The sequence below is a fragment of the Crinia signifera genome, chromosome 1 (assembly GCF_055691185.1).
Source record: "Crinia signifera chromosome 1, ASM5569118v1, whole genome shotgun sequence".
In the NCBI taxonomy this organism is placed as follows: domain Eukaryota; kingdom Metazoa; phylum Chordata; class Amphibia; order Anura; family Myobatrachidae; genus Crinia; species Crinia signifera.
Genome location: NC_139217.1, coordinates 284,436,300 through 284,450,646, shown reverse-complemented (window position 1 = coordinate 284,450,646; position 14,347 = coordinate 284,436,300). Strand labels below are relative to the sequence as shown.

Below are 14,347 nucleotides of genomic sequence, written 5' to 3'. Positions count from 1 at the left end.
TGTTCGTTCAGACCACCGGGAGACATTGTTCCCAGTCGCTGAATCCATTTCGCCTCACACTATAACAGTAAAGAACGATCCCTCCCTCCCCCCACATCTAAGTGGTGCAACATGACCAATCCAATTGTTAAGCGCAATGGAATATACTGCGCTATATAAGAAACTGTAAATAAATAATAGGGTTAAGTAAAAAAGCATTGCAGTAACTTTATATGCAAGTGACATTTTACTGTATTTGGACTGAGAAATAATTCAGAGTGACCTGTATCCTAGTGAAGGACTGCTCGATACAGATATATGTATACAGAAAGAAAATCTCAGCTTTTTTCACTCAGCAACTGGACATCATGCTGCACCACCATAGCCAGCTAGGTGTATGGCATCACTAAAAGAAGGCAAAGGTGCTTATGGATTGAATGGCTTTTTAAACACTTGAGTAGCAGGTTTATGATCGCTTGGGAATGTGATCTGCAATTCTCTATAGCTTATAGTGACATCTAGTGGAAAACGAGTATATAGTAATAAGTATATTAGTCACTTTCTCTATGAAATGTTAAGATATATTTATTCAAAGTCAATTAGATTAATTTTGACCATTAATAAATTATTATTAGGAACTGTTATTTTAACATAACACAAGGATGCATTTCAGTTTTATCAGGACATTCAAAAGTGTCTGTAACTGAGCAAAAATGAAATGAATCGACTGACTATACGATGGTTCCATAAACAATTTAATATAATTATTGCATGTATTATAACATTAAAAAGGGGGAAATCGCAAAAAGCATTGAATACACCCCAATGTTGCAATTGTATAGAAGTTAAAAATGATTGATAATATTGCAAATGCAGACCTCCACAATTCAGAATAGAGGGGAAGGTTGCTGACATACGAGTGCCACGTATAATGAGGAGGGGATAATGTCAGTTTTTGTGACTGATAGTGACTTCCCCAGTAAACAATCAGTTAGCAGTTTGGTCACAATGTGCCTGCTGAACCGCTTTAAGTGAACACTTTGGGGTAGCCCAAAAGACCTAAAAACACTAGAGGGCTAATACCAGCACATACCTTGCCAAAAGGTGTATCAACATACTTCTCCGTTCTGCCTTCTAAAATATCAGGATCATCCAGTCCAGACCCACCAATAATTCCAACCTAAAGCAGAATAGGAGAATTATCAAATCTAATTATAAATGTTTTATTACTGCCAAGACTATGGCTTCATCTTCTACCATAGCATCCTGACAATAAAGCGGTTTGTTCTCACATGTAGCTTTAGCAAGGGATGAAGCTGATAAAGCTGCCCTTGATAAAGCTGCCAGCGAGCAGCGAAACATGTTGGGAAGCATCTGTTGATTTTAATCTGTTGGACTTCTTGAGGAGTTACCGGATATCCTAAACTCTTATCCAAGTTGGCTTTACACTTTGGTTCCTGGCTAATCCCCTGCCAAGATCGCATGCAATTGTTGCAATTGGGACACCACCACCTGCTCAACATTCAGGACATACGGATCGCATAATCGTGAGGACGCCTCTTTGGTGAGGATTACATCTTTCCCTCCAGCGGAACCTATTCCTGCAGGTTTTATGGACTCACCTACAAAATTGAATCTACATTTGGGATCTACACCAGGGACCGTACCAATACAAAATCAGTAAGCCACCATCCTTCTATCACTGGAACTCTGGTTAACAATATAAATACCTCACTAGTCCAGCCATCAATATTGTGTATATTTACGTTTTTTATTATATATTTTACTGTGACAGTCACTTATTGCTAATAATACATGTCTATATGTGTTTTAAATTTATGTGATTAATTAAAAATATTAATACTGTACTACCCAATTGATTCTATTTAGATTAATTTAGCGCTCCACCACCCCTTCCTTTTTCTGGTACTTTATCACCGGCCAATCAGCTCCTACCTGTGAAGTTACAGGCTTGGTTTGAAAAATGACAGGTAGGAGCTGATTGGCCGGTGATAAAAACCAGAAACTTTATCACTTCACCGAGCTTAATAAATCTGCCCCCTCAGTGCCTAGGCACCCAGGGGGACCATTAGATAAGTGCAGAGGTGACTGTTTGGAGGTTCAGGACCAAAGTTAATTATTTTACTAGTCAATGCGATAGGCAAAAACCATTGCTGTTGGATGCCTATCATAAAATATATGTGGACAATTAAACCACAAGTATGTCTACCATAACTGACCCTAAAAAGGTACAGGTAAGCACAATTTACTTAATTTTATATAATTTTTCAATTTATTATAAAATACACTTTTGGTCTGGCGGTGCCGGGAAAAAGTGCTCATACCCCAGTGTTGGATGATTCAAGAAGGTTTGGGAACCAGTGACCTAGGAGCCTGATTCAGTTTGGTTAGCAAAGCAAAAAAGAACACAACTTGGCAAAAACCCTATTGCACTGCAGGGAGGACTAATGTAGCACGTGCAGCGAGAAACTGGCTGCTTTATTCTAATACTGCAATGTAGATTTCAGTTTGAAAATACCCCAACCAAATCTAACGTTTTCCGCACGTTACATCTGCCCCACCTGCAATACAACATGGTTTTACTCAGTTATGTGCTTTTTTGCTTTGCAAACAAAAGCTGAATCAAGCCCAAGTTCCCCATTCCGGAAATACACAAGGTATCTGATTCATAAAAAAATAGAATAAAACTCAATTTATAATTCGAAAACATCTTCCAAATTCACAAATATTCTTAAGGGACAGGAAGTGGTGAATGGCGCTGGATTCAGTTTTCAAGTTCTTTCAATGTAGTGCATATGAAAAAATAATAAAAATTGAACAGTAGTGAAGCAGTGCTCCAGTGAATTTTCAACAGGATAAGTGAGCGTACCCTACTCACAAGGAAAAAGGTGAAGATCAGTGCATAAAGGTTTCTTTTACGGGACACCTAAGTGATGAGGTGAGTGAAGATTACCACTGATTAATCTTCAAGCCATTTATTAACCATTAGTCGACACACGTGTTGACCGTTTTGAGTAGTGCTTATCAGAAGGCCTCCCCAGGCATAGTGCTGGAGTGTAACAGAAACAATGTGGATTCTGTAAGCTGGAGAGTTATCTTTACTCTATACAATGTTTCAAGAGCCCTTTTGGTGAAGCAGAATATTATTATGCATATATACTGTTACATTGTGTAATGCTTTATAGGACACCAGTCTATCCTTATTAAACAGCACTATAGAACATAGTGTATCTTGAACTGCTCACGGATGTGTATAGTGCAGTGGTTCCCAAACTGTGTGCCGTGGCTCCCAGGGGTGCCTCAGAATACATGCCGGGGTGCCTTTGGTTGGTGGTCCAGGACCAACTCAAATTATTAATGGTTAATTATTTATGAGCAAAACCAGTGCTGGTGGCTGCCAATCATAAAATGTGTACAAACAGAAGCAAATCCTGCCCTTTATCACATAACTGACCCTAAGAATCGCATATAAACCCAATCTAATTATGTTAATTTGGTCTTGGGGTGCCGTGAAAAAAATCTGATACTCAAGGGTGCCGTGATTCAAAAAAAGATTGGGAACCCCTGGTATAGTGGATTAATCTCTGCCCACACACATGATTTCAGTACAAATCAATGTCACTATTACCCCCCTTTTTTGGGGGATAATTAGGGTGACCAATTTTGACATCATTAACTATCTGTAATGTCCTTATTTCATAAGATCTTAAAGGTCAATAACATGCACTAGTGCCAGTACATAGAACTACCTATATAGGTCATGGCACACTGCTAATATTCACCATATTGTTTGGCAGAAATATAACTAATGATATAACCATTGGAACCCACCTGTCCAATTTTGACTACAGGGGTACCCAACTTTTGAACCTATATATTAAGATCATTATATGGTAAAGAGACCTCATACAGTACTTTGTACCCCCAATTGAAGGCATAACCCGAATTAGACACCTTTATATAAAATATTAGACTGATTTAATACATTAGTGTCAACGGGAATTACCTGTCGACAGTGTATACCTATACAGCTAATGAATTGTGCTAAGTGAGTGAGCCACCATTTTTTAACACACCACATTTATGTTGTTTTGTTTCGTGTGTTTTTATATTTCGCTATATTTAAAATTATGTTAATAAAAGTTAACTTTTATTCGTGAGAGTCTATAAAGGTGCACCACACCGTGACAAACTTTTCCTTTTCTCTGTCCTTACATAGTCTAAAATGGGCTACCGCCATCTCAGAATGGCAGTAGCCCCGGAACCTGATGCAATGCTGCCCGATATTGGCACATTGGGCAGCATCACATCCCCCACAGAAAGCTGTGGTGGATGAGGCTGCTGGTGAGACAGGAGGGATTGCAGCGGGTATTTGTGGGGAATTAGCTGCAAATATTCAATGGTAAATGGGCACCATACTTTTCATCCACTGATAACATTTTAGCTTACAATAAATTTCCCCCAGAATTTAAATTCTTCATAACCCAAAATTGTATTTTTGTAAGTGACAAAGGGCCTAATGGTGCCCATACATGGTGCAATTAACGGGTGCGGTGTGTGTTCCCGCTCACATGACATGCAACCCGGCAATTACCTGGCATTTTGGGCAGCAAATATCAATTTAAATATCAGTTAAATATCAACCCGGTAATCTGCTGAATTACACGGGTATTTCTTCAGTGTAAGTGGTAAAAAGCAGGTTCGGCAACCCGGGTTGGCCATGCTTACACTGAAGAAATACCTGTGTAATTCAGCAGATTACCAGGTTGACATTTTTAACGCAGTAATTTGCTGCTCAGTGTAAAAGGGGTTTCATATTGTTTCTGTGCAGGGTAAATACTGGCTGCTTTATTTCTACCATGCAGTTTAGATTTCAGTTTGAACACACCCCACCAAAATCGAACTCTCTGCACGTTACATGGTGGTACATGTGGTGCACATGGTTTTGCTCATATTGAGGACAAGTTTGCCCTGCCATCAGGTCTGAATTAGGCCCAATATACATTCTCCTCTTAGTACAACAAGGAATATATATATATAATAATTCATCCTCTCCACCCCTTTATCCTGCTTCAGTAACCTCTCTCCACATAAAACATGGTCTTGCATTGCTCCACAAAGGCCAGCATGCATTCACGCCACTTAATTCCTTTCCTCAGTCTGCACAAATCCCTTCTTACACACAAACACTGCATTTTGCCACAAACATAGGTGCACAGCGGGATTAAACCCCCTGATTCCAGGCCAAAATTGCTGCTTACAATGAATGAACATCATGAAACAAATTCCTGCAAGCATGGGCATCATAACACTCTCTCTCTATTAATACCCTATATCAGAGGTTCCCAAACTTTTTTGAATCACGGCACCCTAGTGTATCAGAATATTTTTCAGGGCACCCCTAGACCAAAGTTTGTTACCAAGAATAAAAAAAAAAAAATTAAATGAAATAAGTTGTGCTTATATGTCATCCTTAGGTCAAGTTATGTGGTGAGGATCACGATTCACTTCTGTTTCCACACATATTTTATAATTGGGAGCCCCAAGCACGGATTTTTGCTGTTTCATGGGCCATAAATAATTTGAATTGGTACTGGACCACCAACCTGAGGCACCCCTGCAAGTGCTCCGAGGCACCCCAGGCGCACAGTTTGGGAACCACTGCCCTATTGTTTAATAAACATGTTCCCAATTGCAAAGTGTGACCGAATACAATTGCACTATCTTAATAAAATGTCATTTTAGCCAGAAATTCTTAAGGAACTGGAATAGCATTGGGTGGAACCTTCTGTATGAGGTCCTCAAATAGGGGAAACAGTTGCCGGACATGCAGGCCAACAAAGACCTTAGCTAAATGTAATTTTGATTTCTAAAATGAGCAAACTGACCTGGCTTGGGTTTATTGGCCTCAAATAAACAGATAGTCCAATAAATATCTGATTGAATCAAACAGAATTTTTCATCTGGTTGACAGAGATAATACAGTCCATCAATGGACTCAGTGGCATAACTATAAATTTTGCTCCCCCCCTGCCAAAAAAATTGTGGCGCCCCCTCGGACTCCTCCCCAGCGTGTGACATGATGACGTCACACGCATAACGGAGAAGCTGAAGCCGGAGAGAGGAAGAGAGACCAACAGACACTGCTGCTTCCCTTGGCTCTAGCACGCCCATCCGCCCGCCCATCCTGTACACAGTAGCCAATAGCCAGCTCTGTGTACAGTCAATTGAATCAGTGGAGGGATTTGTCATCTCTGCCATGGCCGCACCCGCGATGTGTCTGACTAGCCTCTGGTGCTCAGCCAGTGGACAGCGGCAGGCGGGTGCCGGCGCCCACACAGACCCCACTGTGGCTTGCTCCCCCAAGCGGCAGCTGGGGCTGCCTTACAGTAGTTACGCCACTGAATGGACTGGTCTGTATATAATCATTGGCTTATTGGAGAAAATAAACCTTTAGAAAACTGGTTATTCAAGAAACCCAACTCTGTACAATTTGGCTATACAATATGGCAAAACACAATACGGCCAAACCACTAATTGTGTGTACACACGGTGAGATCCCATTGCTATTCAACTTAAGATTCGAGTGCTATGCAATCTTTGCTATCTCTGTACTATTTACATACAATTCATGCAATCTGAATTAGATGATTCGCACTATATAGTCATTGCTGCCCTGTCTATCTGGGTTTCGATTTGTGCTGTTATGGGAGCGCGCATTGGGACCGCAAGGTAAAAAACCTGTGCGATCTGCATGCGATTTTGACTATATAGTCAAAATCTATGTCAAATCTCACCATGTGTACACAGCATTAGATCTGCATTGATGATGTAGATCAAATTTTTTATCGACATTATTAAACATCCATAATGTTTTTAGTTTAAGCAGGTGTGTGACATCATATAAAAGCAATTAGTTTTTTTTTTTTTGCAGTTATAACTGACCCTTCCTGTTAGGTCTCCACCCACTAGTGCCATATGGCCACTTTTCATCCGAATCTGAGCTTCTGGAACGGGGGATCGGATGAAAAGTGGTCATGTCATTTTCTCCTGACTCGGATTCAAAGCGCGTTCCCGTGCTCCTTGGATCTGAGTCGCAGATTGTCATGGTTGCCATAAATGTATATCATATTCTGAAGTTATGACTGGGAACACATATGATACATCGCATGCAAAAGGACCACATAAGCCAGGTGCACGGGAAATGCAGTGTGAGTTATACCCCTTTTACACCGCCGAAAAATCCGGGTCAGCGGCGGGTCAGACCCGGATCTTCGGCGGTGTAAATCCCTAACGCCGTGTCCCTTTACACGGGACTTCTACCCAGGTCCTGACCTGGGTAGAACACGGCTAGGACCTGGGTAGAGGGCGGTGTAAATGGGAACGCCAGGTCGGATGACCCGGCTCCCATTTACATGAATGGGGAACGTCCAACCTGCGGACCGCAGCGTACGCAGATTGGACGGATTGTCAGTCTGACACTGACAGCCGGCGCTGCTGTCTGCTATACTCTGCAGACAGCAGCGGCGGCGGGGGAGTAGGTGAACGGATGCCTGTGTGCGGCATCCATTCACCTCCTGTCCAATGGCGGGGGGTGCGCGCGGGGACTGGGGGCAGCCTAGCAGCTTACCTTAGTGCTGGGCTGCCCCCAGCAGCGTTCCGGGTACGGCGGCGTCGATCGGCGCTTGAAGATGACATCGCGCTGTCATCTTCAAGCTCCGGGAAGGGGCGGGAGGGGGGTGCGGGCGTTTAAGCCCGTCCGGTGTAAATGCCCCTAAACGCCGGGTCGCACCCGGCTTCAACCAGGGTCCAAAAAGCCGGGTGCGACCCGGCGTTTTGGTCTAAAAGGGGTATTACTTGGTGGGATATCTCTTGCAATACCTCGCTCTAGTGGATTGCCAGCTTTACACTGGACGTGCTGTATTATGCAATTATGTACATGTTATGGGGTCATACAATTATTACCCGCAAATTCATTGCATTTACAGCACCACTGTAGTTGCTGATTTTTGTTTGCAGACCCATATGGCTGCATTCCATTAATCTGAGGTGAGATAGGCCACAAGGGGGGGATATTGCAGTGCCATTCATGACGTTTACACGTTGCTGCAACTGGCTCCCTTTACAGGTGAATGAATTGAGATAAAGGAGTCACGTTAAAGGATATTTAAAAAAACAGGCATATTCCAAATGAAGCCACACCACTATCTTGACTAACCACAGCCATTTAAAAATGCTGCACAGTAAATATATCACTCAGAAGTAATTACCGCTGCAAATTTGGCCTTGCGGAAAAATAATTCCACTCATTTCAGAAAAAAAAATATGAAGGCAATAAAAACTAGTGATGCTCTGTCTGTGAGCACGGACAATAAGACAGTTCTTTTCATGCATGTACTTTGTACGTTCTAAAGAATACTTTTTTTATTTATTTATTGAGAATCCTGTTCAAGGGAGTGGACATGCTTTTCAGGACCATACTGTAGCTCATATGGCAGTGTCAGCTAAATTGTTCCCATCCTAAGTTAAGGGAGTTCAATTGTTTTTAGGGCACCATTACTTATTCATGGCACTTGCACCATTGGGCACCCATCAGAAACAATTACACTCCCCCACCCAAAGGTAAAATAAAACACCTGTACCACTCACACTTTTAACCCATTGGTGTCAAAATGTATGCGTGTGCTAGCATGAAATAACTAGTGAGATGGATGCGGATTCCAAAAACCCTGTACCCATCTAAGATTGCACCTGCACTATGCTCCACTTATATGAAATGTAACACGAGTGGAGTGTCTGCCACCGGAGCACAACTACAGGTGCGATATGCCACCCTGTATCCTTCCTTGACTATAAGCAAATGGTACAGACTAGATCCCCTTCAGTTTTGATTACAGGATATGATGCTCAGTGAGGGCGGAAGTTGTTAGATGCCCTCACAATGTTTTTTATTTTATCTGTAATTCACAAAGGTGTAGGTTATTTTGTTTTATTTTAGCTGCATTGTACGCTCGCACGCTTCGGGCACGGTGGCTCGCTTCGCTCGCCACAGATTTAGATCCCCCCCCTCCAGGTATACGTGGACCCATGGCATGATGGGAAAATTGTCAAAACTGAAGGGGAACTAGACACTACCATAAGGCAAATGGTTCTTCTAATTAAGAGGAGACTAAAGTAAAGGTGCCCATACACAGTGATGCTCGCTCCCACCCACCGGCATCTCCTCTCACAGTACAAAATGTATGGGCTGCACATACTTTTTGTACTGCCTTCTGAGCACAACGCATGCATTGCAATCCAGCCCATAATGGGTACGATCATCGCACCATGTATGGGGACCTTAATGTGCAGTGACCTATGCAGGTGGAAACAGGCCACAGGAAATATGATGCAGATTATTGCAAATACATTGCAACATTATAAAGGTTTTTTAATTATGATGTGTGCCCTAACTCTAATCTTATGTGCAGCTTTACATATGATAAATGTATTTAATATTTTCTGACACTACAAAAACCAAGGGGGAATGTAATACGCATAGGTAACACATATAATAACGTCCTACGGGTCACCGTGCTACAGCAGAGAGCAGCCGCAACAGCAGCGGGTGCCGTGTGTGTTATAGCAGCGCTGAAATATCCTTCCACGCTGTACACCTCCGCCGTGTGTCCCCAGGCGGCTGGCAGCTCCTAGGGAAGTAAGACTTCGGCCCGTACGTTAGCGGTCCCCCCCCCCCGTGGTAAGCACGAGCTGTGGAAAGATGACAGCAGCAGCACCTGTGTCACTCACACACCCGACCCGCTACGCATCACCGGGACACCCCGCCCGCCATAGAAGTCCCTAGCACCATGTGATGGCGTAATAATATTAATCTGATGCGGCTCCTGCCTAGACTGATGTGGAGGCACCAACCTTCACAGTTTGTGCTGCAGCCATATTGGGATCCGGAAGAAGGCGCGACCTCCCCCCTCCCCCTGTATAGTATGTATACCCTCACATCCTCCTCCCTGTGCGGCAGCATAGTGCGGGGATTGGGGAGGCAATTGCTCATACACTGCTAAAGTCAATGGAACTACTTTTTTCTAATTACTGCTTCGCGCCGAGGATGTAGTAATGTTCTAATCAAAGTAAAAGATGTATGCACTTCCTGCAAACTCATTTTAGCAATGTGCACTGTGGCATGTTCCTCTGCCACTTTGTTCTGTGGATGGGGTGTAACTCGAACTTTGTGTGCCCGATAGAAACATCCATTTTCACTAGATAGTCACATTTTTTTGTGTGACTGTCTCATACTTGCCTACCTGACACTCTTCATGAGGGAGAAAATGCTCTGTTCCTGGACTTACCTGGTAATATATTATTGTTAGCATCTGTGAGGAGCTATGTTATTGATAAGAAAGGTGTTTCACCACAGGTGCTGGCAATAATAACACATTATCAGGAAAGTCCAGGAACAGAGTATTTTCTCCCTCATGGAGACAGTGACGAATCTAGACTTCTCTTCTAGGGGGTGCGTTTTACTGTTTAAACTTGACCCTCCCCCTCCAGTCCTGACTCCTCCCCTTCCCATTCCTGACTCCTCCCATTGTAAGACTGCCCCCCAAATAATATTAATAAAAAAAACCAATAATATATGTCAAAGAAAAAACCCTGCATGGGGGGGGGGGGGGGGGTGTCTGCATTGCAAACACACTGTATGTGCAGCGAGACAGTGCACACACAAGGGAGCTCCAGGCTGTGGCTGCTCCCGCTCATCAGGCAACTTCATCCTGAAACCGGGCGCACAACGGGCACAAACCCACCGTGTGCCCGCCGGGCAGTGATGCAGACACAGCCCACCCCACACTGTCTGTGAGCAATCAGGATGGCAAACCACCTAATTTACAGCCCACCAGCCAATAGGACGGCAGGATGGGGAGAGAAAGCCCCGCTATATCAGCTACTGGGTGAGAGAGGTGGCGTCATCACCTCGCCATCATCATTACAATCATTACTTAGTAGGTGCGGGTGAGTATACCCCTCACCCCCCGCGATGGTTTGGGACTGCACATGCAGTGGGCGTGGAAAATTCATTATTCGCGAGCCCGTTCACATGGAGCAGTGCGGGTGTGGGGTGGTGGCATGGGGTAGTGCCCATGGGAGCGCCCTATGTTCCATGGGCACCCCCATGAAAACACTGGCCGTTCCCATGCTAATGCGGCCGGGTGGCGGGCAGCTGACGTCAGCGGATGTTATCTGCCCGCTCTCTTTCCATACAGGGACGCCACAGATCTAAGACACCAGAGAGGTGTCTTAGGTCTGTGAGCACTGTAGAAATCATTCGATGGTTGGCGACCATCAAATGATTTCGCCCCAGCACGCAAGGCTGCGAATGGATGTTTATGCTAAACATCCATTTGCATGCGTGCGAGGGGGGGCGGGCATTGGTGCGGGCAGCGTTTAGATGATCCGCAAAGCCATAAAATATGCAGCTTTACAGGTCAACCACAATGACCCCCAGTGTCTCGGCACATGAGTCATGACTCATGTCCCTCGTATTTTTATGGTTATGCTCAGGAGGGGGGAGCCCACGCCATTTTTAAAATGTTTTTTAACTTTTACACATTTTAATAAACATAACCATGCACATATCTCACTGATCTGTGCATGGTTCTGTCAAATTCGCCTGTCAGAACGTTTTTTTTTTTTTTTTTGGGGGGGGGGGGTGATTTTTGGTAACGTTTACCAAAAATCGCATACTATTAAGTTTGCGAATTGTATATTTTAGAATGGGAAAACATATGGATGCGAATTGAAGTGTTAGAAAAAAAATCGACAAGTTAAAAATGTGCGATTTTTGCGGCCAAAAGTGTGATTATTTACTAGAAATCGCCCAAGGAAGAAAAATCGCCCCCTATTAAATCTCAGCCTCAGTGCTTGCAGACACAGACCAGTGCTGGGACTAGGGTTGCCACCTCTCCCGTTTTTCCGGGAATCTCCCGGATCCGGTGGCAACCCTCAAGGAGGCTTTTTCAGTTTCCCGGATTCCGGGATTCTACCGGAATTCGGGTGTTTGAAAAAGCCTCCATGCTCTTCTCAGCCGCTCGCCGCCCACTGCGTAGAGACAGTTGCGCGCAAGATGATGATGTCATCATCATCTCGCGAGCCTGTCTGCAGGCCCGCCGCTATCCGCTCACCCCTCACCGCTGGTGTTGCCTGCGGCTGCCAGCCCAGCCAGCCAAGCCAGCCAACCCGCAAGCCAAGCCAGCCAACCCGCAAGCCAGCCCAGCCAGCATGCCAGCCTTAGGTAAATTAATTAACAGCCAGCACATTATATATATATATATATATATATATATATATGTGTGTGTGTGTGTGTATGTATGTATGTATGTATGTATGTATATATATATACACACACATATGTGTGTATATACACATATGTGTATATATATATATGTATATATATATATATGTGTGTGTGTGTGTATATATATATATATATAAACTATAAGACTGGCGGCACTCAGACAACTTGAAATAACAGGAAGGTGGCCTCCTGTTATTTCAAGTCGTCTGAGAGCCGCCAGTCTTCCAGTTTATATTTGCCAACCCTGCCGGGCTAGAGCTTGGGAAGGCATCGGGCGCTCATCACACATTGTAAGCAGAGGAGTGCCGGCTATTCAACTATATATATATATATATATATATATATATATATATATATATATATATATATGTAATGGGCAAAAATCGGTTATTTTTAGCTATTACAGTGGCCACGCCCACTGTACAGAATAGACCACGCCCCTTTTATTAGGCCACGTCCCTTCTCCGGAGCGCGCACATAAATGAGGGTGAGGGAAAAGTCTCCAGGGATCCAAGATTAGTGAGGTGGCAACCCTAGCTGGGACTCATGAAGGGAGTTGGCTGGCTATTTAGCTGTACTGATTGTGCGGTACATATTGGGGAGGCAGCTGCTTATGCACTGATTATTAATAATATATTAACACTGAATCTATGTTAGTATATTATTTATAATCAATGATTGCATACTGTTACTGAACATTCACATTACCTCTGGCTCAGGAGAGAAAGTATAATAGCCATGAAACACATCATTCAGTCTGTAACGGAACCAAATAAAATGCTAAATACCTCATAAAACAAAAGTAAAAAGTAAAAGTCAACCCATGTCGACCTAGAACCATGTCGACCTAGAACCATGTCGACCTAATGCTTGTCGGCCGACAAGCTGTAGACCAAATGATCCGATTCCGACTACAGATATCAGCAGTGGGTTTGGATCATCCACTAGTCTCCAGGGGGTGTGCCACAATCACATTGAGCAGTGAGCCCTGAGTGAGAGCAGTGTACCACCGGGGCTCTACCTCCTGCAGGCTAGTGCTGTATGAATCTGATCCGTCCACTGAGTCATTGAATCTGCACAAATGCGCATGTGCTGCTTGGTGCGAGCAGGCGCTGCGAACTGCTTGTTCGCCACCCTGTTCACACCTAGCAGTGCGGATGGATGGCATGGGGTAGTGATGACGCACTGCACCCAGGGGAACGCCCAGCATTTCATGCCCGTTCCCATGACATGGGTGCATGGGGCGGGCAGCTAGCGTCAGCTGGGAGTCCCCACCTGTCACTCATGAATAGAAACTGTGCGAATTCGCACAGCATTTATTCCTGCAGCCTGGGGGGCTGGGGGCATGGTCAGCAGCTCACAGAGCCGCTAGCCATGTCACCACAGTGGCGAAAATGGGGCGTAACCTCGTGGAAGGGTCGCAAGTATAGGCCACGCCCTCCTCTGGATCTTCTAAAGTTGGGAGTTATGTGAACAGGACTCATTTGTTTGCAATGTGTGGCTCCAGCCTAAGGGGGGGATATTCTGGTTGATTCGTAAGGCTGCAAATTCGCAGCCCTGCAAATCCACCAAACCCCACCCACTGCATAACCACCCCCCCCCCCCTCCCTTTGCACAAGCTGCAAATGGATGTTTAGCATAAACATCTATTCCTATGCCGCGGATAGCCTCCCACATCGAAAGTTGTGGAAGGTACACGCATATAAAAGTGACTTTCAAGTCACTTTCATATGCGTGCACGCTGGGTCGGATATGTGCCCCCCATACCCGTGTCAATGCCTCATTACCATGAGTATGCCTGGGTGTTCCCGTATGGTAATGGGGCAGCCCGGAGCCTCCGCCCTTCTTCGCCCCCCGCACGCCGTATAGGGTTCGTGCACCTGGCGAACCGAAAGTTTGCCGTGGGTGCACGCGAATTTGGGTGTCTGCAAATGTGGGTGTCTGCAAACGCACAACATTGAAAATAAGAATAACCCCCTAAGTCACAGGCTCGGTTTG

General features: G+C 44.4%; 1 protein-coding gene across 2 annotated transcripts in view; it reads right to left on the bottom strand.

Annotated features, from left to right (window-relative positions):
* Positions 1-10,037, bottom strand: part of MTAP (methylthioadenosine phosphorylase) — a 76,198-nt gene extending 66,161 nt beyond the window's left edge. For both annotated transcript variants that reach the window (XM_083185143.1, XM_083185153.1), the window contains exons 1-2: positions 9,913-10,037; positions 1,073-1,159 (exon numbers count right to left, since the gene is read on the bottom strand). In XM_083185143.1, coding sequence (XP_083041269.1) covers positions 1,073-1,159; positions 9,913-9,936 — 111 coding nt within the window. In that variant the 5' untranslated portion in view covers positions 9,937-10,037. The remainder of the gene's footprint in view (positions 1-1,072; positions 1,160-9,912) is intronic.
* Positions 10,038-14,347: the final 4,310 nt, after the last annotated feature.